At 32.7% G+C, this 27,933-nt stretch overlaps 1 protein-coding gene and 1 non-coding gene across 4 annotated transcripts in view; both read left to right on the forward strand.

Annotated features, from left to right (window-relative positions):
• The window catches only part of IPO11 (importin 11), a 177,358-nt gene that overhangs the window by 27,490 nt on the left and 121,935 nt on the right, over positions 1–27,933 (forward strand). For all 3 annotated transcript variants that reach the window (XM_045525079.2, XM_045525080.2, XM_010966247.3), the window contains exons 3-8: positions 2,327–2,427; positions 7,527–7,599; positions 9,040–9,243; positions 18,349–18,481; positions 21,206–21,264; positions 27,525–27,573. In XM_045525079.2, the coding sequence (XP_045381035.1) occupies positions 2,327–2,427; positions 7,527–7,599; positions 9,040–9,243; positions 18,349–18,481; positions 21,206–21,264; positions 27,525–27,573 (619 nt within the window). The remainder of the gene's footprint in view (positions 1–2,326; positions 2,428–7,526; positions 7,600–9,039; positions 9,244–18,348; positions 18,482–21,205; positions 21,265–27,524; positions 27,574–27,933) is intronic.
• LOC123611669 (U6 spliceosomal RNA) lies at positions 2,531–2,632 on the forward strand. The gene has a single exon (XR_006718771.1). It is a non-coding gene; the product is annotated as a U6 spliceosomal RNA (small nuclear RNA).

The following is a 27,933-nucleotide window of genomic DNA, read 5'->3' on the forward strand; positions in this document are numbered from 1 at the left end:
TTGACATATATATTTTGACTTCATGCCAAAAGTTTGAGTTGTTCAATTTAAGAAGATACTAGTTAATGCCTGTAGGGGAAATTAAATGTCTAGAATCATACTTAATATTCTGAATATAACATGAAAGTTGGCTGTTTGGCACAGTAACAAAAGATAAAAAACTGATTTCTAAAGATTCTAAAGAAAATATCTTAGTCTTATACATAATCCGAACATTGTGTTTGTAAAATTTGGCCATAGTGTAAATCTTTAGACAGCCTCTGAATGTCTTTACTCTTCATATGTCTATTTAAATGAATGTGCTCTGTAATTGTCCTTCTGTTTTTTCATGCCAAAATATAAAACACTTCTGGAATTTCTCATTTTAGTTACTGCTTGATCTTGAAAAAAAAATAGGCTTGCTTAATACTTTTGTGCAATGTATGAATTATTAATATTAAGTGTCTAGACCTTTTTGTTTTTATTTTTACCAGTATACTTTTCTTAGAGGGATAGTAAAATTTCTTTCAGATGGAATAGATTACAGTAGATTTAAAAACTGCTGAGTTTATTTCTTCCTCTTCCCCTGTACTCACTGTTGTGGCACATTTGGTCTAATTGAGCCTTAGCTGTCCATTTCAGTTTGGAGATTCCTAAATTTGTATACCTGATCTCAGGCTTGTGTTCCAGTCTGTTATTTAAAATACTTATGGACTATTTCTACTTGGATTGACACCTGAAGCTTGGCTTTTCTTGGTTCCTAAGTGTAGCTGAAATATGCTGAGATCCACCACCTTCCACAGTAGTCCCACATTACTTCCATTCATTCACTCATTTGCTCAAAAGATGTTTATGAAGTTTCTGCTTTGCTGAGCTCTGTGCTCGACTCCATGCATGAGACACAACTCAATCTAGTATGGAAGGTAAACATGTAAAGTGTTGAAATCAAATGCAGTTTATGTGGTGAGCGAACCCATGTCTTCTTTTGCAAGAGACCCGAAAGAGGGACTCTAACTCAGTTGTCAGGGGTCTTAAGGAATAAATTGGCATTATACAGCTTTCTTTGTAACTTTTCTTTGGTATGCACTTGATTTAAAAAAAATAGGATTATGGGATACATACCTATTTTTAATACTTAACATGTAAATATTTTTTGATAGTAAAAGACTTATTTCCACATCATTATTTTTGACTTTGAGGTTTTTCCACACAAGGTTCTGTTTAAGAGTTCAGCTCTAGGGACTTGAGTTGTTTTGGTCTGAGGTGTAGTACAATTTTAGTCAGTTAACATTCCTATAATTCCTTTTTGTTCTAGATACTCACTATTTTAGAAACATGTTTTAGAAAGCAGTAAAACACTTTAACTCTCACTGTTTGTGACATTTTAAGTTATAGTATAAATATTAGTTTTTCTATCCTTTTAATTTCCATATACATTTATAACTATCATTTATAAGTTTTTGATAACACTTTTAATAAATTTGTTGATTAATTTTATAAGTCACAGAGCAGTTGTAATTTTGATTATCAAAATGATATTGTGTGGTTTGGCATCTACAGTCATTTTTACATGTCCCACTACTGTGCAAGGCAAGGACTGCCTGTAATTTGGATTAACACAGTGGATGCATTTTTTGAGTAATGGTTATTTTTGAGTTGAAATTATTCATATCACATCTGCCTTTATATTATTTAAAACTGTTTTGCTATCAAACTTTAAGTATAATCACTTTGATAAGGGAGTACTTTGAAATTGTTTATTTCATAGCATAAATTGATAAGCCAGGGTATTTGACTCCTTAGAATCTTTGAATCTATGCTGTGATAGGTCTACTTTTTCTTTTTTAATTTAGAGTTTTTTATTTTAGTTTTGTTTTTGTGTTTATGTAGATGATGCTGTTTGTTTCCAAGTTTAAATTTCTTACTAGGATAGATTTCACACATACCTAAAAATAGAGTACATAATGAATTTCCACATACCTATTACTCAGCTTACATAATTAAAATACTCCTGAGCAGATATGCTTTCTTACATGAATCGTAGAGCTATCGATATGTAGAAAATAACAATATGATATATGTAGTGATAAAATTTAAATGAAGCATTTAATTAAAAATCTATCTGGAGGGGAGGGTATAGCTCAATGTGGTAGAGCACATGCTTAGCATGTTTGAGGTCCTGGGTTCAATCCCCAGTACCTCCTCTTATAAAAAAAAGGAAAAAAGTAAATAAATAAATGAACCGAATTATCCGCCCCCCCTAATCTATCCATACTTGATTGTGGTATATTAATGATACTTTTAACTTATTACATGTTCATTCTGATACTTTGTTTTTTATTTACAGAATATCTTCACAAACCACACTCTGGATATAAATGTTAGGTGGCTTGCTGTGCTATATTTTAAAAATGGAATTGATCGCTACTGGAGACGTGTAGCACCTCAGTAAGTTCCATCTCTCTCCCTCTTTCTGTGTCATCCTTTTCAAATTCAGGAAGGAATAAGACTTATCTGTTAATCTTCCTTCTTTATGTAAAAGAATGCATTTGTGCTTACTTCAGCAGCACGTATACTAAAACTGGGACAGAGAAGATTAACATGCTCCCTGAGCTAAGATGATATGCAAATTTGTGAAGTGTTTGATACTTAAAAGAAAAAAGTGTGTAACTACTGAAGAAGAAGTGTTCTACATAGTTAATTACAGTCAATATCCGTATTATTGCTTTTCTCCATGAGTTTTTCATTTTGTTTTTTTTCCTCTGTGGGTAAGGTATGTGGATTTCTTGTGGACTTTCTTGTCTGTGTTTTTGAGGATCTCTAATTTTATGGGCATAAAACAAATGCTCAATTAATGATTCATGTTGATTTTTTTTTTTTTTAAAGGAAGTATAAGGCTAGGATTTTGGAAAGTGTCATTGAGAAGGAAGTCCCAGATCATTTCTGAGCCAACTGGAAGTTAATTCCCTAGTCTTTCTGCATAATTGCCTCTGTGGTGGAAATTGGGTAGTATACATTTGTAATCTCATGAGGTTCAGTTGTAACTGCTCTGTGGGTGGTTAAGTGAACAAATTTCTCTTAATAGTTAATTACATGTTAAAGATAGAAAGATGTGTAGTCAGGACTCAGGAATTTGATAGGAAATAGTGAACTTTACCAAAGAAGTAACATAGTCTTTGTTCTCCAGTAGATGGCACTGTGGCACTACAGCTCTGTAGTTTTTATATTAATAAGACCTTTAAAAAAAAAAACTGAGTCCTCAAAGTGCATTTAAAATATACCTTTGAATAATATTACAAGTAACTAGAATATTTTAAGGCTACACTGAGGATACTATAGTATAAAGCAAAACTCTCTTATTTTAGAATTCATAATTTTAAGAGAAATGGAGTATTTTGTGATGAGAAATTATATTATTGAGTTTCAGGAAACAGTGCAGTAATACATATGTTTCTACTGCTATGGCCAATTAAATTTTATATGTCTCCTAAAATTCACTTTGTTTTACTGGTTATCTGAAGAATATGGTTATAAATGACGATCTTGGATGGGAGAGTAAATTATGATGAGATATTTCAGATTGTACTTTCATGTAAAAAATTAGAACTGGAATTTAGTTTAAATTTTAAAAGTTAAGGGAGATATCATGTGGTATTACATAGTTATACCCTAGGATCTTTTAGTATATATTGAGATACAAGCTAGAAAGGAGAAGAATGTACTTAGGGAGCAAGGATTAATTATCAAATTCATATTTAAATTTAAGACACTTAAAAAAAATCTGCTTATTTGTGTTTTTAACTAAGTTCCATCTTATAGTTCCCATTCTTATCACTATTTTCACAGAATGATTAATTTAAGCTTATATATTATTAGTATGTACAATGCCACTTTTGGGTCCTAATTAGATATTCTCCAGTTTCTACTTGGGATATAGTCTGAATTCATCTAATGATAACATGTGCATAAAATTGAAAGTGGAATGTTAACTGTTATTGGAGAGTTGCTAAAGACATGAGGATTTTCCAGGTTAATAGCTTATTTTCTTTAATATGTGTATTCTTTTGCATAATCTCTTTCCCTAATTTGGTAGGTAATTATTATATTCTCTTAATTTAAATTATGAAACCATGAAAACTGTTGAACCTGGCTCCTTGGCATAGAATAAAACTTGAACTTCAAGCTTGAATCAAGGCTAATAGGAGAAAACGTTATTTCAGGGATTTGGCTGATAGAAGAGAGCTATTAAAATTGGAAAGTGGAGCATAGTTATAAAGGGATTAGAGATCAGTTTTAATGAGAAAGCATAGACTTGCACTAGGCTTTGATTCCTTTTGCCTAAATGTTTATTTTTTTTCGTTGAGGTTTATTTGACATGTAATATTATATTGGTTTCAGATATACAACATAATGATTCAGAATTTTTATATATTGTGAAATGATCACAACCATAAGTCTAGTTAACATCTGTTACCATATATAGTTACAGGTTTTTTTTTTTTCTTGTGATGAGTTTTGAGATTTACTATCTTAGCAACTTTCAGATATGCAGTACATTATTATTAACTGCAGTTGCCATGCTATACATTACATCCCCATGATTTGTTTATTTTATGACTGGAAAGTTGTACCTTTTTACTCCCTTCACCCGTTTTTCACACCCCACCCCCCAAATGTTTATCTTAATCTTATTTTCTCATTTGTTTACTAATCTTGAGCAAGTCACTCTGAAGATTAAAAAAAACCTTTTATTGAAGTATAGTATATAACATACTTAAAAAGTGCATAAATGAAGGGTATAGTTTGAATGTTTGTAATGTGAACACACCCATGTAACTACCACTCAGAACAAGGTAGAACATACTATCAGCCCAGAGGCTTCCCTTTTGCCATCTCGCGGTAATCTACCTATACACGCTCCTCAAAGACCTGATGCCTGTCACTACAGATTAGTTTTACCTATATCTGAACTTCATACAACTGAAAATCATATAGCATGTTCTCCTGTGTGTCTGACTTTTATTCAGTGTTAGATTTGTGAGGTTGTTCCATGTAGTTGCATGGGGCAGTAGTTTACTCTTTTATGTATGAGTATAACATCCCATTTTAGGAACATATCATCGTTACTTATCTATTCTGCTGTTGATGGGTATTAAGGCTGTTTGTAGTTTTTGACTGTTAAAAAATAATGCTTCTTTGAAAAACCTTCTTAACGTCTTATTGTACAGAAGTGCTCATCTTACTGTCATTTGTGGTCAGATGTATGTTCACCTTTATTAGATACTGTCAGTTAGTTTTCCAGACTAGTACTAATTTGCCGTTCCACAGTAACATGAATGTTGGCATTTGTGTCACATTCTCAGCAGTACTTGGTCTAACCTGTTTTATTTTAGTCATACTGCTGTTCCTGGTAGTTTTTTGCATTTTCCTAATAAACAATAAACACCATTTTTATGTACTTTTTAGTCACCTGGATAGCCTATTTTGTGAAGGGCCTGCTGTTTGCACACTTAAAAGAAATTGGATTATCTTACTGATTTATGGGGTTTTATATACATTTTGTATGTAAGTCCTTTGTTGAATATACATATTGAAAATATCTTCTCCTATTTTGTGATTTGCCTTTTCACTTTCTTAATGATGTCTTTTGATGAAAAGAAGTTTTTAATTTTAATGAAGTTCAATTTAGCTACCTTTCTTTTATAATTAATTCTTTTGAGACCTATTTATAAAATTTTTGCTCAATGTAAGGTTGTGAAAATACTCTATGTTTTCTGCTAGAAGCTTTGTTTTATTTTTCACATTTTGGTGTATGATCTACCAGGAAGTAATTTCTGTGTAAGTTATGGATGTGAAGTAGGGGCAGTACCATGTATTTTTTTCCCTGTTGCACTTCGGTGGTTCCCCTGTTACATAGCAGGCATTTTGTATGTATGAATCTGTTTTTGGATTCTCTTTTATCCTGTTGGCCTATTTGTCTGTCTTTGCTTATTGTACTTTAGAAGGCTTGATGTAATTTCTCTTTCTTTTTTGAATTCAATTTGCTGTTCTTTTTTTTTTTTTTTTTAGCTTTCTGAGATGGAAGCTTGTATAATTGATTTTCAGTTTTTCTTCTTTTATATACATTTAAAACATTAAGACTTTTCTTGTAATCATGGCTTTATTTCAGTTTTACAAGCCTTGATATGTAATATTTTCATTACTATTTAGTTAAAAATATTTAAAAATTTCCCCTGTGGTTTCTTTTTAAACCCATAGATTAATTAGATACATACCACCTAATTTCCAAACATGTGGGATTTTCAATATTTTTTTGTTACTGATTTCATTATTTAAAATGTACTGTCTTGTTTCATGATCCCAGCATATGGTATTTTGGTAAATGTTTTATGTACACTTGAAACGAATGTGTCTTTTGCCATAGTTGATTGTAATGTTATATATATCTATATATAAATTTGGTCAAATTTATCAATTTTGCTGTTCATATCTTCTATACTGTTAATTGATTTTGTGTCACTTTTTTCATCAACTACTGAGGTGCATTATTCTCCAAATATCACTCCAGTCTCTGTCTCCAGTGTCACATGGCCTTATTTTCAGGTGTCTCCTTGGTGTCTTTGTCCAGATTTTCCTCTTCCTATGAAGGGCACCAGTCATTGGATTGGGGACCACCCTAATCCAGCATGACCGGATTTTAACTTGATTGTATCTGCAAAGCCCCTGTATCCAAATAAGGTCACCTTTATAGGTATTTGGGGTTTGGACTCATACCTTTTTTCTGGGACACAATTCAACTCAACAGATGCTTTAAAGCTTTTTCTTTAAATTGAATGCAACCTGTATAACTAATTTTTTTTGGTGTGATTCATCCAATGGCAGCTCCTACATCTTAGCCCAAATGGAGAGGGTTTTAAAATTTAAGTTTTAAAATAAGTAATACATTCATATAGTTCAAAATTCAGATGTATATAGTCTTATACAATCTTATACAGTGAGTATTGCCCATCTCTGTCCTTTTGCTATCTAGTTTCTTTCCTCTTTTGTGGTTAAAATTATAGTATTGTGTTTATCCTTTTCTGACATGTAAAATGAAAGATTTTAAACTGATTGGTTTCTAATAAGTTTTCCATCCCAGGTAGTCTCTGAGTCCTCATCCTTTTCCACATAGAATAACCTCATTCAGATTTTGTAAAAAAAAGTCAGTGAAAGACTAATATTAACTCATATAGATTTTTTAAAGCCAGTCATTAATTTTTTTTGTAGGCAATTGTTTTTATGTCAATAAAAGCAAACTCAAAATATCACATTCTTTATTCTAATTTGTATTATTTCCTATTCCTTACTGTTTTGTGCTTCCTATTTATTCAATTGTGAGGGAATTTTGAATTAGTTGATGTGTCAGTGGAAATAATTTTATTTAATTACCAAAAACAATTAGAGACACCTTGTTTGAAAGGCTTTTTATTGTTAAAATTCTCAGTAGTGCTGATCTGCAGCCATTATTAGGCAGCATTCTCTTGCATAATAAGTATATCTTTTTACAGTGCTCTCTCAGAGGAGGAGAAATCTACATTGCGTGCAGGGCTAATCACCAATTTCAATGAACCAATAAACCAGGTTAGTAAGAAAATGAATGCTAACTGTTCTTTCTCTTCCCTTAATTTTGCTTCTTTTTCTAAACTAACTTTGTTTCTTGGCATTGAAAATAAAATCTTATTACATAATGTCCATTTGTGATGTTTATACACACATCTCTGATGGTTTTTAAATTTTGAGATCCAATTGTAGCTGTTAAGAATGTTGATTAGATTTGGCTATTAATGATTTAAAACTCAGGAGTCATTTTAAGATATACTTGCATAATTTTTTCTTAACTGTGTCAGTTTGTGAGCCAGTATTGAAAGCACATCTCTATATATTTGTGGTCTTGCTGCATAGAAATTAATTTTAGTGATTTAGAACCCCCCTCCCTTCCCCGGTCCCCCTTTAAACTGCAGGATGGCTTCAGGTTTTCCTCTGTTTAGTTCATCACATTTTCAATTCTCACTGTATGGGAGGGTAGATAGTAGATTATACAGTTTTATTTTTTCTTTCCCTTATAGTGAGATTTTTCTTTTAAGAATAAAATAATTAAATTTACAAAAATTATTAAATTTTTCCACATTACTACTATTTCTTACATTGATTCTTTTAATTTGAGTATTAAATTACACTGATATGTATCCAGTACAGTTTTATCTCAGCCTATTTAAATGATCCAAGTTCTCTCCTTTGCAGTTCCTCAGATGAGGAGATGAGGGAAGATGGAGAGAACAGTTACTCTCCGTGGGGCAGGAGGGTTTGGGTGATTGAGGGGTAAACTATTGTTTAGGTGTTCTGGCATCCAGCATTTGTGAAACCACTAATCTTAATAAATATTATTTAAATACCTAATATTTGTTGTTCATTTCTTCTCTTAGGTCAGTGGTTCTCAAACTTTGTGTCCTTAGAACTTCCTCATACTGCTAAAATAAAACCCTGAAGGGTTCTATCTGTTGATATTTACTGTATTAGAAATTAAAACTGAGAAATTTTAAAATAGTTATTAATTAATTAAAAAGTTATAAACCCCTTATTTGTTAATAAGTAGAATTTTAAAAAGTGAATATTAGCTATTTCCCCAAACAACAAATATTTAATGAGAATAGTGGCGTTGTTCTGCATTTTTGCATATTTCTTTAGTGTCTGGCTGTTTATAAGAAGATGTCTAGATTTTCATATCAACTTCTTCATTTATTGTGTTGTGATATATTATTTTGATCGAAGTTATATGGTAAAATCTGGTTTCACACTGGAATGTTGTTGGGAAAGGGAGGACCTCACAGAAAGGATCCTAGGCCCCCTAGGGATCCATAGACCACACTGAGAACTACTATCTTAAGCAGTTCAGTGAAATCTCATTCACTTTGTCTAATGTATAATTAACCAAAGAAGTAATTTCCAACAATGAATGAATTCCCTATTGATTGCTTTAATTTCATACTTTTTTTTCAGAAGATTAATTTTTTTTCCTTCTAGATTGCAACTCAGATTGCAGTGCTGATTGCAAAAGTTGCTCGATTGGACTGTCCTAGACAGTGGCCTGAACTGATTCCTACTCTTATAGAATCTGTGAAAGTCCAAGATGATCTTCGACAGCACAGAGCATTACTTACCTTCTATCATGTTACCAAGACTCTGGCGTCTAAACGTCTGGCTGCTGATAGAAAACTGTTTTATGATGTGAGTGATTTAACGTAGTTAATTTGACTGTGAAAACTGTGCTACCTGTATTACAATGTCCATAATTTTACTCCTAAATATATTATTGAAGGATTCTGAATACTTTTTAATTGACCTCAGAGGGTTCAGAATAATAGATATCTGAAAAGTTTTAAGCTGGAAAGTGATCTGACCAGTGAGATCACTCAGTTGCCAGTGAGGAGGATTGTTTGGTAGAGAACAGTATGAAGGCAAAGGGACTAGTTTGAGGCTGAGGTTGTTCAGTGGTGAAAAGAACATTTAGGAGGATATAGAGTTGAAATTTAGGAAGTTAAAGTTGACATGCCTGGGTAATTAATGGATGTAAGATCTCCCTTTTAATAATATATTTACTTTAATGCTAAGATGGTCTTCATGTACAAAATTATTTTCCCATATAACAAAAGCATAAGCTCCTAGTTGAGCTGCTTGATATGGCAGAGTAGTGCAGTGTACACTAAAAACCCTCCCTACTGCTCTACATGTCCCATCAGTTTTCATAGCTTGTTTTCCCTCTACACGAAATTCGCTTCAGAGGTGACAAATTACAAAAACAACAGTAGAGAGAAAATTGTTTTCCAATAACAATATTGAGCTTGATTAGACACAAAGGGAATTTGTTTTCTAGAAAACCATATAATTTTAATACAAACCTGATTATAAAAGTTGACATTAAGTACAGTTAAAATCTGAAGTCTATGAAAGCAAGGAAATTTAAGGTAGTTTTGGTAATTCTAATGTAATTATAAATGTATTAACCAAATAATATCTTGTAAAATGGTATGTAACCACAAAGGTACATGCTGTAGTAAATGAAGTAACCCAAACCAAAAAAGAAAAGGTTTTTTGGAAGCAAGTATATTTCACATGGTTTTTAGAAATATGGGTTAACAATTATGAGAAGACCTGGTTTCCAGTGAAGAATGTTTGTAACTAAGCAGCATTGGGATTTTGAGCGAGACATTTAAGCTTTATGAATCTTTAAAATTTCCTTTCAGTTCTAAAATTGTGTGATTCTATGAATTTATATCCTTTATTATTCCAAGTTAATCTATATAAACACCATTAAAGTTTTGAGATTGAAATCTCAATTACAGCATAATTTAAATATTGATTTTGCATTTTTAAGCACTCTTTTTCCTAGAAGACCTTTGTATGTACATTTAGTTTTATTTTTTCTTCTTTTGTATTTTCTTGGCATACAGTTATGTTCTTGATCTAATGGCTTTATTAGATACTTTGATGTGCAGTTTTGTAGATGACTAGTTAAACATTTTTTGTAATTAAGAAAATTTCAAATATAGTCTAGTTGAGAGAATAATACAACAACCCCTATATACTCTTCAGTCATATTTAACAGTTCTTAAGGTGTTGTCACGTTTGTTTTTCCTCTTTGCTAGAGCAGGTCTTGATGTCATTTCATTCAATAATATTTAGAGTATGAATCTATAAAAAGAGCATTTTCCCTAACCAGTTTTTATTATGATTTTTAAGGCTGTATATATTAGGAATTAATCTTAAATTTTTACTTCTTCCTAAAAGTCAGTCAGTAGGTATTGATTGCCTACTATGTGCAAGAGATATGTATGATGCTGAAGGAGATGAAAGACACAAATTGTCTCTTGACATTCATAGGGAATGTTAAGACACAGACCCTCAAAGATTATTTAGTAAACTGTTAGAACCTGCCATAGAAGAAAACTAGACACTGTATTATGTTATTATAGTCAAGGCTAAAATTTAGCAGAATTTTTAAAATTGAAAGATGTGTGGTCAATAATGTTCCCACTAACAGCATACGTATTATTTGCATGATGAGAATAAGAGGAAACTGTGAGGCAAGGTGAAGTCAGGTTACATTACTTCAGGAGAGTCTTCCTGATGAGTTACTGTTTTCTAAATAAACTAACAAAACAGAACCACATAGCTGCTTTGAGATGGCTTGACTATTATAAGATAGATCATATAGTCTGGTAGCAGAGATTTTCATACTTATGCCTTATTAACTTACAACTTCATGATGTCGTCCTTAGGGAAAATTCCCAAATAGCTGAAGTTATGAATGTTAAATTTGAGAATGCCAAGGTGCCATTTATATAGTATAACTCAAGCCTTCAGGATATTTATAGTATAGTGAAATTTATATAAAAGATAAATGTGTATTTATAAGCAAATCATCAAGTAGGTTCAGTTCATCTTGTTTTCGGTTTTGTTTGGGTGATTCTAATTGCCAAATAAATGCTGATTCTAGATCTTGTCTCTTGCTCTGCCAAATTTCATGCTGACTTTTAAACACATTATTCAAAGAATGACTCTTATAATATATAAAGGATCATTTGTGCTATGAGCCTATGTGGGGATTTAAGAGAAAGTGTATGTGAGAGAGAAAGAGTGTCCAGGCTTATATAAATTTGAGGCAAAGAGGAACCTTTTGGTGGGACTTTAAGGGAAAAAAGACTTAAGGTGACTAGCTTGATCCAAAAAAAAAAAAAAAAAAAAAAAGTGGGTGGTGGGGAGCCATGCACTAAACAGAAGAGATTTTGAATATAGCATGGTGCTTATCCTTTTTGTATGGTTCATAATGACTTGTCTGGGTCCTAGGAAAAGGGGCTATTGAAGCAGTGCTGATTTATGTTTTGGTTTTTGACCCATTTGTGTATCCATTTGACAAATATTCGAGTTCCTACTCTGCTAGTCACTGTGTTGGATGCCTGAAATGCAGCTGTGAACAAAGATAGGATCCCAAATGGAGAGAAGGACAGTTTCACCTCCTCCTCCCTCATACTGAGTTTGTACCCTGGATACATGAGAGCATTGTCTAAGCATCAGTAGCTAAAGACAGCCTTATGGCTGTTGCTAGGATTAGAGGACTTCAGGGATTTGGAAAATGGGCCAGAGTGACCTTCCTGGGCCTGAAGTGTACCAATACAGGTTCGAGAACAAAATAGAAATTCGGGTTTACTTAAAAAGTAAGAAGGTAAGAGATGTTGCAAGTCTTTAGGAATGTCCTTCATTGAAAGTTAATAAATATCAGTTGAGAGATATTGGCAATTTGATTGGAAATTGTTTTTGAGGTCTTGTGCGCATCAAAGCTTCTGGCCTAATATATTTTGGTAATTTGATATGTATGTATGTCATAGTTAAGGAAACAAATTTATATTTAAATACTGTGTTGAGGAAAAAGCTGATTACTACTTGTTAGTATGAAGAATGTACAGGTATTTTAAAAGTTACTTGTTACGAATTTTTTAAATATATAGAAAAGAGAAAATGTTAACTGTGTTACACTATCACCTAGTTTTAGCAGTTAACATTTTGCTATTTTTGCTTTGTTGCTTTTTCTAAGTTATTTTAAAGTAATTTACAAGATATCATGATATTTTATTACTAAATACTTTGGTATTCATCTATAAAAAGATGGATTTTTTTTTTATATGTTAAAAGAAAATTTTCCACAGATAGTTGACTGATTGAGGAGACTTTTATTCAACTATTCATGAATCAGGCAGCATCCAGTCCCAGCAGATAGGAGCTCCAAAGATTTGTGCAAGGTGAGAGATTTTTTGCAGACTAAGGTGAGCAGGGACAAGGAAGTTAGACTGGTTGGCCTTACTTGATTGGTTAAAGAAGGGTTACTTTCCTTGGAGCACAGGAAAGTCTTAGAGCAGGGTCAGGTAACTTGTGTTGGGTGGGCAGGCACTGACTGGTTGACCTAGATGTCTTTCCTGGGAGAGCCTAGCATATAACCTTAGTTCTAAATGTTGGTTTTGCTGATGTGGGACTTAGGATGAGCGAGTCCATCTTGGGCTTAATCTGGTGACTTTAACAGATATGATCATTTAACTTTTATCATCCTTAAAACACGTACAAAGAGTGATTTAATACTTCCAGCCAATTTTTATAAGTAGTTTGTTTGAGCCAGAAAAGTAAATATGGCAAGTACGTCACATTTGGTCATGTCTCAAGTATGTTTTAGGTTAGAATAGTATTCATTTTTTTTTTCATGCCATTGAAATGTTGAAAAAACATTTTTGATTGTTTGTCTTGTTCACTCGATTTAGGTTAAGCAGGTTTTGACAGCTACAGTCTATGTATAATATTTATTACTCCAGTGTTAGTGATCAATGACAAGACCTTGATTTAAACATTTTTTGGTGCTGACTTTTCTTAGGTGAAAAGTGTGATTACAGTGGTCTGGAGGCTAAAAAGGTTTAGGAATATTTAAAATGCTAAAAGAAAGAAAACTTCCTGTAATGTTTTGCTTTTGATATTCAGGAAGTGAAGCCTGTGTGCTTCTCAGTTAAAGCTGCTAAGCAGTCAGTGGGTGGCACTGTTTCTTCTGGTTCAGAAAAAGAAAAACGCAAGTATTGGGGGTTTTCACGAACCATTACTTAAAATGTGTCAATAAATAACTGATTTTCATATTGTTTGACTGAATATTTCCTCCCCCCTCTACATTTTTGAAAAGTAAATGTAGAAGAAATGGTTTTATCCCTCCTACTTGTGCTTCATTACTTTCCCTTTTCCGGCTGAGCCTTCTGTAAGCATACATTAGTTGGTATTTTCTGGAGCAGATAGAAACTTTTACAGGGCTTATGTTTACAGGATAGTTAGCAGTATTCCTTCCCAAATTCATGTGGCTTCTTTTTTCTTTATCTGTCTCCCTCCTTTCCCCTTTGGGCTCAAATAGTGCAGTTGCTTCTTTACTCTGTCCCTGTTTGTGTAGAGCCCTTCTGTAGGCTAGCTAAAAGCATTATGAATTGGAGCTGTATTAGATGTCTAGTGTCCTTAACTAGGTGCTTAGCTGCAGAACTGGAATATGAAACAAAGGAGAATATTAATTAAATTTTTCTTCATACTGCTGTTTTTTCCTTGATTTCTGTCACAGGTGCTGTATACTTTCATTCAGCAATACCTGCTGTATGCCAAACTAATACCTGCTACATTCCCAACTTGTTATCCGCTCTTTGTATCTCTGGTCCTAAAGTAGTACTTTCAAACTGTTACTTCTCAGGTCCAAAAAGAGGGAAGAATTAATAGATCAAGGTGTAACTCTGCCATTGTTATTTGTAAATGTTAATACACTATTTATTCTTTTTTTTTTTTTAAGAAATGGGGGTGAATATTTCAAACATTGATGAAAGTTGCTTAAGGTGGAATGGAGTAGAACCTTTGATTATTTGAAAGTTTTAGAATCTCATGTTCTAGAATCAAATTATAAATAGAGGATGATTTTATGGACTAAAATAGAATTTTAATTACTTTGATTCCACCATGATGAAATACTTTTATCCAGCTCTTGTGACAATAAGAAGCTTTGATACAGTATTTAGAGATGCTCTGTGATATATTTTGTTCTTTGATTTGGGAATGAGTGAGGAGGTTTTTATGTTTAGTATGTATCCTGTAATTTACATTGTGTATATGTAGGTAATGAAATTCTTAAAGGGATATTCTCCTGGTAACCAAATTAGTGCTTGAAAAAATTATAACAGTTAAGATAGTTTTGCCCTTTTTCTATCATTATTATAAAATACCTTTAAAATATGTCTGATGTGATTTCAAAATATTATGCTGATGATTTACTGTGGCAAATTCTCCCTATTTATTACCCTTCTTAAGCTGATCCCAAGTTCCATTTTGACAACTCTGTTTCTCAAGCTTAATCTTACTTTTAATTGAGGAACTAGGGAATGATTACCATTTTTTTTAAAAAATTGAGTCTGGCCTGTAGTGGTAGATGAGGATATTGAGAATTGGATAAAAGACTCTATGACTATTATGACTGAGTGAATTTTATGTATAAAAAACTCAGAAAAACATTCACTTTATATTAGCTGTATCTTGCATAGGTATTGTATGCAAATAATAGAATAGAAGGACACATTTTTCTATTGAGTGGTACACAGACGAGTTGGGACATACTGGAAAACTTGTCAGATGAAATTCTAATTCAGACAGTTCATTGCATCCACATTAAGAGCAGTATTGACCTTGGTTAGTGTATGGGAAAATTTCCCTTTTGGTAGTCATGGTAAGAAAATTTTGTTATTATTGAATTATTATATATATATATATTTTTTTGGATGGAGGTACTGGAGATTGAACCCAGGACCTTACACATGCTAAGCACACACTTACCACTGAGCTATATCCCCGGTCCCTATATAATTTTTGGAGAACAGGGTTTACTGTATCAATTCCGAATGTATAGGATAGTATCTATTTAAATCTGTTTATGTTTTTGTATTTAAAAGTTTAAATAGAATTTACTTATACGAATAATGCTAATGCTATTTATTTTACTAAATTACTGTGTAATTGGTAATAACTGTTTTAAGAAGCATTAGAACATAGAGTTTAAAAATGCAGGCTCTGGTGGGTCGGAGATATAGCTCAGTGGTAGAGTGCATCCTTGGTGTGCATGAGGTCCTGGGTTCAATACCCAGTGTTTCTCTTCGTTAAGGGGGGAAAAATGCAGGGTTTGAGCACTTTCCCTTGTTTAAATCTTTTTCTCCCTTTTAGTAATTATGCTTGTTTGCTCTTGTACAAATTACTTAACCTCTCTATGCCTCAGTTTTCTTACTGTGAAAGGGAAATAGCAATAATATCTAGTTTTTGGATTGTGGTAAGAGCAGCTCTTAGAGCAGAGTAGGATTTAATAACTTTATTCTGTTGTTAGTATGATTATTTTTCTCAAATAATTACCATTATCTGCATAGATACTTGTATCCTAAAAATACCTTTTAAAAGAGTTCAATGACTTTTAAGTACACTGACACAAAAAATTTCTATATAAAAACAATTTTAATAGAATCTGTATGTAAAAGTTAATGTTAAGCAAATTGTTTTAAGGAGGAGATACAAAAGACTATAAAACAGTTCAAGGTTTCATTTTTTTTTTTCTTTAAGCAAGAAGCAGATTCAGAATATAATGGTTTTCTGTTGTTATTTGAAATTTGGATATGCACCTTTTGGGTTTTATTTTATTTCTCATATATAGACTGAGTACCAAATGGGTCTGAAACTTAAAGCCAAGGCTATAGATTTCATTTTTTTTGTTCTTTGAAATATTTTCTACAAAAAAATTATACTTTAGTTTAAAACTTAACTTTTAGGTCTTATGTAGAATCCCTACCTCTTCTCTGCTTCTAAATCCTTCCATTACTATTCTTTCCCTTTATTCTGGCTGAAAAATATTTTTGATTTATATGTTTGAAAAAGTATAGAATTCAATGTAAAATTATATTGTGAGTGTGATAAAAATTAGAATGATGGATTTTCTGATTCTAGACGTATGTTTTAGTCTCAGACTCTCAGAAATGATTTAATTTACTAAGAAAATTATTAAAATTTATTGTAGTTGTAAGTGAAACTTTCAAGTTTTTTGAGGTAAAGCTTTTTTTCCCGTGTATCATGTCCCTTCTGTTTAGAATGTATATTTGCTTCTTTGTTATAACAGTGTTTTATGGGATGATGTTAATTTTAGACTCTTTTTATGATATTGTTGCTTGTGCTATAATACTGTATTGATTGAGATAATTAACAACACAGTATTTTGGCTATAATAACACATTAGGATTAAATTTTATTTCACTCTCTGAACTATTAATTGTATACTTGAAAATATGCTAAAATGACTTAGTAAGTAGCCATGGTACCTGTTGTCAAGCATGTACACAGGACAAGGGAAGGGCCAAGGCCTAGCCTGACTGATTGCTTGGTGAAGATATGAGTCACTTTTAGATTCAGACAGTTTATTAGTTATCTTTGATAAGAGAAGAGCAGTTATCCATCAGAACTGACTCCCTGTGGTCCTTGTCCCACACACCAAAAAGAATGACCAAAGCAATAGGGACTGGATAACTCCAGTCCAGGCTGTGGGATGCCCCATTGCTGAGAAGCCCATTTGAGACTTAACTAAGTGGTTTTGTGTTCTGCAGCTCTGTTCTGCGGGAGAGAAACTAGGAGTGGGATAGGATGCCTTATGCCTTTTCAGAACCCTGGAGGCTGTGAGAAACTATCTTGTGACAGCCTAACAGAGGAGATAGGGAGGTGAGCAGGAGATGGTCTTTTAGCAGTTGCTTACAAGCCTTTCACCCTCTCATATTCCAGGAGGATCACAAGATGTACTACCAAGACTCAGACTAGCTGAGATTCAAGCCTTTGCCTTTGTGGCCTATGTAGATATGTGCAGAGTTGCCTGGGGATATGGTAAAGCTCTTTTTCTACACCTGGAGGCACAGGCCATTAAAATTACTGAATTGAAATAATAGAAATGGAATTTGATTTTTTTTAAATAGAAATATTATATTTACAAGATTGCATTTCTGACTGGTTTCTGATGCCTAACATTGTCAATACAGTGTTTACTTAGTTGAAATGACATACTTATATCTCGAATAAGAAAAAAACCATTCTGAAGTGTGCTAATGATAGCTAGTCATATGCACTTTTATTTAAAGTACATGGCCTGTAGTCTTAGCTGGATGGTGCTTAGATCTTCTGGAAAAAAGCTGAAGAAACCATGGGAAGATCTCAGTATAAGTCAGGTTTTCATATACCAGTATGTAATAGGCAAGCAACCTGACAAGTGATGCGGTTTGTATGTTCTTGACTTTAAATGCCCAAAACCATATGGGTAGGATCGGCAGAACATAGAAATTTTAACTTCTTTGTATTTCTTAGTATATTGATTTATCTGATAAACTGAGTGACAGTCTGTAAGTCAGTGTATATAAAAGTGAATGTTGCAGCTATTAGTGGAGGAAAAAAAAAGATGGAAAGTAGGAAATATCAAACTGCAATGCAGACATTAGGCTAAGTAATGTTTCAAGGAACTAATAGTATTTTTGAGGGGTGGTGTGCACATGTGTGCGAGTTCATAACAGCCAATGTAAACTATACTTGCTATTGTGCATTGTGACTCAAAATGTTTGAAATATTGCTGTACATGATTCTTGACTATTTTAAATCTCACTGAAGGTATGTGCTCAGTTTTAAAACCAAAATGTATTACTGTGTAGGTCTAACTGATTACTGGATTATGTAATAAGTTTATGAACAAATTTGTTGATATCTTTGCAGTTAGCTTCTGGAATTTATAGTTTTGCCTGCTCTCTGTGGAATCACCATACAGACACATTCCTTCAACAAGTTTCTTCTGGCAATGAAGCTACAGTTCTAAGTTCACTAGAGCGAACTCTACTGTCATTGAAAGGTATGGTTAAACTTGCCATGTTTATTTTTGAAACAACGTACCTTAGAACAGTCACCAGATAGTTCCTCTGGATGGACTCTCTGTTCCCAGTTGCACTGGTGGAAAAGTAAGGGGTTAATATTTCCCTCAGACACAAGGGCTCTTGTAGTTTATTTTTCTTTTGTGAGAATAGCTTTTCCTCTACCCTGACTGATTTATGGAAGCACACATAGTTCAAATGGATAGTTTTAAGTTATATTCACATTACTGGATTTCATGGCTCTGAATATATTCCTTTCAAAATACTTCCTCTTCTTTTTTGCTTCATTTCTCATTCTCAATCCATTATTATTGTCATGACAACTTTCCTAAACTTCTGTCCCCAAGGCTTAGTTGAACTCTGTCTCCTGGCTCTCTTTTCCTTGAAAACTCAGATTCCATCTTTCTTGTTTCAGCTCAGGCTCACTTGGATTTTAGAAGGTGCTTGATGGGGTACTATGTTGGCCTGTGTTTTCCTGTGCTTTGCCTGTAGGCATTCCCTTGGCATATACCTCTATTTCACCTTCCTTGAACCGAGTTTATCTTGACGAATGTGTTCTGAGGTTCTTTTCCTTTCTAAAACATTCACAGTCATTTTATTTGTCATATTCTCTTTGTCTTCTTTCTGTTCTGGTTGCTAAAGCTCTTTTATCTTATGTTTCTTAGTTTGATCCCAAGCAGTCTTTATTTCTCTCTTAGTATAGCTCATTTTGCATTCTCTGTTTTATTTATAAACTCGTTTATCATGCTCACCCTAGTACCTTAAAATGCCATCATACACTCGTGGCACTACTCTGATGCCTCACTTACATAAACCAGACAGACAAATGCACACACCCCAAGCTGTCAGTACATCTTGGTGAGCCTTGTGGACAAACTTGAATTATTTTCAAGGACTGTTGACAAGGAAAATCCAGTCCATTGTACAGGTGGTTATATAAGTGAGTGGAGGTGGTTTTGTCAGCTTCTTGAGGAAGAAATTAAAAGGCCTTAGAAATGCTTACTCAGAAAGAAATAGAGAAACTGATACAGGTTAGATACGCAAAGCAGTAAGTACTGTATTTAATGATTAAGGAATTTTCAGGAGTTCTTGTGATTGTAAAGTTTTCTTGTATTACTGATTTGAAAGCCTAAACCCTGACAGAAATGATACAACTTGACTCTGTATTAAGCTGCTTTAAGCTTTTCAGCAACTCAACATCTCAAGGTCTTACATACACATTAGCATTTCTAAGGCATCCCTGACCTAGAAAAATCCCATAGCATTTCTCTTTAAAATACTTGTTCTGTCCAGCTATAAATTTCTATCCTTTTATAACTTAAATACTTAGGACTAGAGTTTTTGCTACATGCAATCTTTGATTTTATATCTGCGTGCATTTAGTATCTTTTAGACATGCATATATTCATTATTTCATTCAACAAATTTATACGTTCTTGGCACTGAGGAGACAGACATAATAGAATTACCACACAAATATATGTACGTATAATGTTATGATAATTGATAATACTCCCAGAAAAGATTTTCCTGAGAAAGTGATGTTTGACCCAAAATCATAAAGGGTAAGTAGAAGTTAACTAGGTGATAAAGGGAGAAAGAAGGGACCATCCCAGATAGTGTGGATCAAGATCCTGTGGTGGGAAAGAGCCTGTCCAGAATAAGAGACACAATGTGAACCCTGTTTTCTGCTATTATGTTGCAGTAATTGATAGTATGAAACTGAAGGTCTTTAGATGGTTGCATTCTAAACCTAGTTTTGATACACTGCCTTTAGACCACCTCATGAACGCTAACTTTATTTTTAGTGGAGATACTGGGGATTGAACCCAGGACCTCTTGCATGCTAAGCATGCTCTCTACCATTGAGCTATTACCCTCCCGATCAACAATAACTCTTTAGTTGTATAGAAAACAATGCTGTGGAGTGACTTTAAAATTTGTAGTTTTAAGCTGCCACCATCCTCTTTTTACTGAATTGTTCTAAGTGTTTTACATGCATTGTACTATTGAATCCTTTAATAACTTTACAAAGTAGGACTTATTAACCACAATTTATAGATGAGGAATATGAGATCTAGAAAAGTGTCCAAAATAATAGCAGTTGTGGACGTTGGAGCTAGGATTTAAATTTAGATCTGACTTTAAATCTATTATCTTGCTTATCTTCTTGTATACATAAGTTTACTCATAAAATGTGATGCTTATAATTAAGAACTGTAGTCTATTCCAGGTTTGAAAATACAGTTTAATCTTTATGTTCCTTTTAAAAGATACTGTATTTTCATTAATGTAGCCTATAACTGAATAAAGGTTTTTGGTTACTGTTGAGTCATAGTTTAAGGTTTATGGAACAGAGGTAACCCTCTCACTTTCAGAATACAGTGGCTATTCCAAGTGAGAAGTAATAAAAATTATGTAAATTAAACAAAAATATGAAATATGGTTGTAGAAACATGAGTGGTTATAAGTGAGAAGAACTGCTTTTGAGTCACAAGAACTTGGCTTTAGTTCAATCTTTCTCATTTAGTAACCAACCAATTACCAGGAGTTACCATTCTTTATCTATTAAATGAAAGAATTAAGCTAGATTAACCTCTAGCCTGATGAAGCTTTATGATTCTGAGTCTTTATTATGATTATAATTTTAATAGGAAAAAATATGAAAAAATAAGATGTAAGTAAAGCTTGATTTTACTTTTCAGTGCTGCGTAAGTTAACTGTTAATGGATTTGTAGAACCACATAAGAATATGGAAGTGATGGTAAGTGAAAAAAGTCTTATTTTTTTATAACGTTGGGAAAGTGCTTAATATTATCCTAAATGTTATAAAGCTTATTCTTTTTACTTGGTATTCATTTAAAAGTTTTTATACAGTGACCATCTAGTTTTTTTTACTGTCTGTATATACTGTTCTACACTTTTAGACATGTGTTCTATTTTCACTACATCAAAGCAGCTCTTGTGTGAAGGAGAGGAAATAGGCCTAGGATAGTTCTCAAGATACCTAGGTACATTGAGAATGTTAATTTGAATTTGAATTCAAGTGAGCTCTTGTGAATTTGAATGCTGTTATAACATTACCAGGGTCACTGTAGACAGATTGATACCCTTGGTATTTTCCTTTGTCTGTTTTTGTATACTTAAAAGGAGATTCCCACCTCCCGACCCCACCCCATGGATCATAACATTTATACATACTCTGCAATCGATTTTAAGAAATAATATACAATAGGGGAAAACTCCATTGATAAGCACAAGTTGTGATGTTTACTCATTTTTGTATAGTGTCATATACTTTTCCTATATGCAGAAATATATAGCTGCATATATTTTACTCCTAAACAAAATATGATTGTATTATTGTATATATGTATTGAGTACTACATGTGTGTACTCAAATCTGTATTAGTTTTCACAGTGAGCTTAGGTCAGCTAAAGTGTTACTTTCTGTGGATTGCTTTGGGGACTGCATAGGAATTACAGGAAAAGTATATCTAATTGGGTCTTTAGGTCTGTCCTACTAGATTTGGCCAGAGCTGCACTTAAAAAAAAAAATCTTTAGTGTTATGTCTGTAAAATTTTGATTGCAATAATGGTTCTATTGTTAAAAGAATTAAAAAACTGCTAGTGTACATCATTATAGGGCAAAGACTATTTTTTTCTATGAAAGTGTTATATACTTTTTTTAAGTTAAAAAACACAGAAAAGGAAATAAAAAGTTATTTAAAAACTTACAGAAATATTGCTAACATTTGTAAATATCCTTTAAGACATCTTAATGCTTATTCTTTAAGACATACTTTCTCTCTTCTTCAGTTTTGTATAAATAAGACCTACATGCTGTTTCCTTACTTGCTTTTTCTTTTTTTAAAGTTTTTTATTGAAGTGTAGTTTATTTACAATGTTAGTTTCATGTGTGCAGCAAAGGGATTCAGTTATATACATACGTACATTTTTTTCTTTTCAGATTCTTTTCCATTATGTGTTATTATAAGAAATTGAATATAATTCCCTTATATAGTAGGTCCTTGTTTATTTTATATATAGTAACATGTGTCTGTTAATTCCCAACCCCTAATTTATCCCTCCCCGCCCTCTCCCATTTGGTAACCATAAGTTTGTTTTCTGTGTCGGTGAGTCTGTTTTTGGTTTGTAAGTAGAATTTGTATTTTTTAAACACCTTTAATATGGTATGATTCCTGTACAGTAAACTGCATATGTTTCGGATGTACAATTTGATGAATTTTGATAGATGTATACACCAATGAAACCACCACCACCACAATCAAGATAGCTAACATTTCCATCACTCCCCAAGGGGTGCAAGATTTTCAATTGCCAATTTATCCCTTCCCACCACCCTTTTTCCCTCTGGTAACCATAAGTTTGTTCTCTATATCTGTGAGTTTGTTTCTGTTTTGTAGATAAGTTCATTTGTGTCCTTTTTTTAGATTCCACATGTAAGCCATATCATATGGTATTTTTCTTTTTCTTTCTGACTTCACTTAAAATGACAATGTCCAGGTCCATCCATGTTGCTACAAATGGCATTATTTAATTCTTTTTTATGTTTGATTCATATTCCATTGTATGTATATACCACATCTTCTTTATCTAGTCATCTGTTGATGGACATTTAGGTTGTTTCTATGTCTTGGCTGTTGTAAATAGTGCTGCTCTGAACATTGGGGTGCATGTGTCTTTTCGAACTATAGTTTTCTCTGGATATAAGCCCAGGAGTGGGATTGCTGGATCATGTGGTAAGTCTATTTTTAGTTTTGTAAGGAACCTCCATACAGTCCTCCATAGGGGCTGCACCAATTTACATTCCCACCAACGGCATAGGAGGGTTCCTTTTTCTCCACACCCTCTCCAGTATTTATTATTTGAAGACTTTTTAATGATGGCTCTTCTGACTGATGTGAGGTGATACCTCATGATAGTTTTGGTTTGCATTTCTCTTATAGTTAGCGATATTGAGCATCTTTTCATGTGCCTGTTGGCCATCAGGATGTCTTCTTTGGAGAAATGTCTGTTTAGGTCTTCTGCCCATTTTTTGATTGGGTTGTTTGTTTTTTTGATATTAAGCTGTATGAGCTGTTTGTATATTTTGGAAATTAGTCCCTTGTCAGTTATGTCATTTGTAGCTATTTTCTCCCATTCTGTAGGTTGTTGTTTTGTTTTGCTTATGATTTCCTTTGCTGTGCAAAAGTTTTTAAGTTTAAACTTACTTGCTTTTTCTTAAGCTCAGTAGGTAGTATGGTTATTTTTCTTACATCAGGAATATTGTTATGTCATGTCTTTAATGATTATATGCTAAACCTATATAATTACTGTTGGTGTACTAATTTTTTTTAAATGATAAAATTAATCATAGGTTTCCTCTAATTTACTTGCCCAGTTTCTATTGATGGACATGTAGGTTGTTTCTAGTTTTTAATTGCTGATAAATTATTATTGGAATAAACATTTGGGTACACATATCATTGTGTACTTTTCTAATGATCTCTAGGATAAATTCTTAGAAATGGAAATGTTGGGTTAAAGCCTGTGCACATTTATAGTATTAATATATATTATCAAATTGCCAGAAGATATATCAAAACCAAACCCAATTTTAAATACTGGTACATTTAAATATTTATGTTTATTGCCATACTGCCAGAAAAGTTTTTCCAGAAACCAGTTTGACAATTCCCCCTCAGTGCTCTCACTAGAATGCAAGTTTGATGAAGGCAGAGACATTGTTTCACTTACTGTTTACCCCAGAGTTTGGAACAGTCTCTGCCATATAGTAAATTTTCAGTAGTTATTTGTTAAATGAATGACTATATAATACATTAGAAATATTATGTCAGAAGGCTTAGTAATTATTTTTATATGTGGTATTATTCTGATTATAAAATTAATTGAAATATGGATGGTTAGTTGTTTCAGTTTTTTTTTTTTTCAGTGAAAATGAATTGTTTTGAATCACATTCCTATAAACCAGAATAGTGGTTTTCAGTGGATACTGCCAGTATTTTGTGAGCCTTTGGCTTTCTCTCGAGAGTCTTTCTTCTGTCTACAGAAATGTTACATGCCTCTACTCATCTATAAATGCCAAATTGTGGCTTTTAATGTATATATTGACTAGTTGTGATGAGAATAGAATTTTTATAAATTAAGGACCACCTTTAAAATAATATAAAGATCTTAAAAATAACAGAGACATGGAAACCTAATGTCCATGGACAGATGATTGCATAAAGAAGTTGTGATACACACACACACACACACAAATACTACTCAGCCACAAAAAAGAATGAAACAATATCATTTGCAGCAATACGGATGGACCTGGAGATCATCCTTCTAAGTGAAGTAAGCTAGAAAGAGACAGAAAAGTACCATATGATATCACTTACATGTGGAATCTAACAAAAAGACACAAATGAACTTATTTACAAAACAGAAACAGAGTCACAGACAGAAAGCAAACATGGTTACCAGGGGAGGAAAAGGGTGGGAAGGGATAAATAGGGAGTTCAAGATTTGTAGATACTAACTACTGTATATAAAATAGATAAATAACAAAGTCCTACTGTATAGCACAGGAAAGTATATTCAATACCTTGTAATATAATGATAAAGACTATGAAAAGCAATATATGTATGTATAACTGAATCACTACGCTGTACACCAGAAATTAACACAACATTGTAAATCGACTATTTAAATTAAAAAAATAAGATAACATGGAACTCAAAAGATGCTTAAGATGCACTATATGAGAGTGGTGAGATTTTGCTCTCTGTAAATTTGGATTTGAATCTTGACTTAGCCTTATCCTGATAAGAGTGGCCTCACACTATTATTTTCCTTGATACTGAGTTTCCTTTTTGGTAATGTGGAAATGAAATAACAGTGCATACCCCATTGGATGTTGTGAGGATTAAGATAGATAATGATTTTTGTAATGAGGTCAGCAACTAATTAAAGTGCTCTGTAAGTTACCATTTAATGGTTATTTTAATTAGAATTCTTATTCTATTATTATGTAACATTAGTCAAGTTACTTAGTTTATTTGGACTACATAGTTTAGTCAGTTGTCTAATGCTATAAATTCCTGATTCTCTTGATGAGCTTACTAAAATTGATAGCCTTTATAATTTTCTACTTTCTCTGGAGAACCCTGACTAATAGGCTAATTTTATTTAAAAGAAAATAGAATAAAATTCCTTCTATCTTGTAGCTACTATATGGGATCATTGGACCCTTATTTAAATTTAAGATACTTAAGGGATCTCAGTGATCTTATTTTTCCTATATTGAAGCATTTTGCTGTTTTATCATCCTAGGAATTATTTTATTATTAGTTATCATTACTTACCAGTTCTTCTCAGCTGTGCATGAAAAGATTGAAATACTTTAAAATGAAAGAATGATGGACTTGCCAGAAGGATGAGGCAATAGTTTGAGAAAATTGTCATTCTGCAGTTTTCTTACTGTATTGTCCACGGTATTGCATCATCTTTCAAGAAGATATAAAAGAAAACTTCAGATGCTATCTCTTTATTTTACTATTAGCTCTCATTTAACACAGTTGAAAATTCAGAATTTTTCATTTTCTGCTTGAAATGGCTGAGAGAAGAAAATTGACAGAGGAAAATGCTTCATAGTTTTTACATGCATCAGAAGAGGGATGCTCTCAAAGAGACAAAGGGCAGCACTCTAGACCCTAATGATAGTAGTGAAATTGTTATAGTGAAATCTCAGCTTCTTTGTCTTCAGGTGATGATATCCTAGTTGAATTGTCTTAAATTCGAGAATTGATGAGTGAGCTGTGTATTGATTGCTAAGGACAAAGAGAAAATACAGCATTCTATTCTAGTTAAGTCATTTGTCAGGAAACCTTGATTGCATAGTGTTTTGTGTTAAAAACCTAGACCATCTCATTTGCTAAAAGGACATGGGTTGTCTTTTATGATATTATACACCAAAATTTATTGATAAAAAAGGGTCTGTGATGTTTAAATTCTTAAAAATTGTAATGAAGTTTTTTTCAGTACCCCTTTATATTTATTTCTGTAAAGTGTTCATGACATGTCTTAAAATATATTTTAAAAAATAGGGGAGAGTATAGCTCAGGGACAGAATGCTTGCCTAGCATGCATGAGGTCCTGGGTTCAGTCCCCAGTACCTCCATTAAAGATAAATAGATAAAAACCTAATTACCTCCCACCTAAATAAATAAAGAAAGGAAAGAAAGAAAGGAAGGAAGAAAGAAAAGAAAAAAGAAAGAAAAGTCTGTTGGACCACATGGCAAATGGTGATTGTTACCTCCTTTGGTATCTGAAGGCTCTTGTATTTAATACTTGAGATTGAGAATCTCTGCTTTAAACAGTTGTTACCATATATTCATATTATGCGTACTTACTATTGCTAAATATCATTCCTAGATTCTGGAATAGAGCAAAAAACAAAGCAAAGTTTTCTTAAGGATTTTTTAAAAAAAATATTCTTTTATTTATTTGTATTCTTGTTTAGGCAGTTTACAGAAATTTTCTTTTTCATGCATGTGTGTGTTAATGTGTGTGTGTGTGTGTGTGTGTGTGTGTGTGTGTGTGTGTGTGTGTTAATGGAGGTACTGGGCATTGAACCCTGGAACTCATGCATGCTAGGCACATGCTCTACCACTGAGTTATGACCCCCACTCTCTAGGATCTTACAGTTTAGTGGGAGGAGACAGATGATAGACACACAGTAAAATAGTAAGAATAGAGACTGTTTAGTGAAATAGAATGCTTAATAAATAATTTTTTATTTATTGTGAAGTGATTTAGGTAACTGAAATGAAATATTGAGATGAAATACTATAGTTTTTTCTCATGTTGTTTATAATGGTAGAATGATTTTTACTTTATCTAATTTTAACTTTTTAATATGTGATAGATATGTTTTTGGTTTCCCTGGAAAAGTGTAAGGTAAATACTTATAAGAGAATAAATTGAGACTCTTCAAAAATATTCTTTTCTAGGGCTTTTTACATGGAATATTTGAACGTCTAAAACAGTTTCTGGAATGCAGTAAGTACTTCCATGACAGTAGGTTTTACTGTAGAATCCTTATTTATTAGTAGCTTTTGCTCAGCCCTTGCAAATCTAGAGAGAGGCTAAAAATCTTGTATCTTGGTAAATAATTCTCTGAAATTGAAAGCTTAGCTTTGTCTTCATATACCTGTCTTGTCCCAAGTATTGAGGAAACTTTTTTTTTTTAATCTATTTTGTATTCATTCCTTCTGCTACATTTCTACAGCTACAGCTGTTGTTCCATGCAGACATCCACAATAGTCTTATGTTTAGCTAATATTCATTAAGTATAGATCCTTTGCCAAATGCTGTTTAGACTTCTTATTGATTCGGTTTCTTTTAGTACATTATATGTAT

Source organism: Camelus bactrianus, chromosome 3 (assembly GCF_048773025.1).
Source record: "Camelus bactrianus isolate YW-2024 breed Bactrian camel chromosome 3, ASM4877302v1, whole genome shotgun sequence".
NCBI classification, from domain to species: domain Eukaryota; kingdom Metazoa; phylum Chordata; class Mammalia; order Artiodactyla; family Camelidae; genus Camelus; species Camelus bactrianus.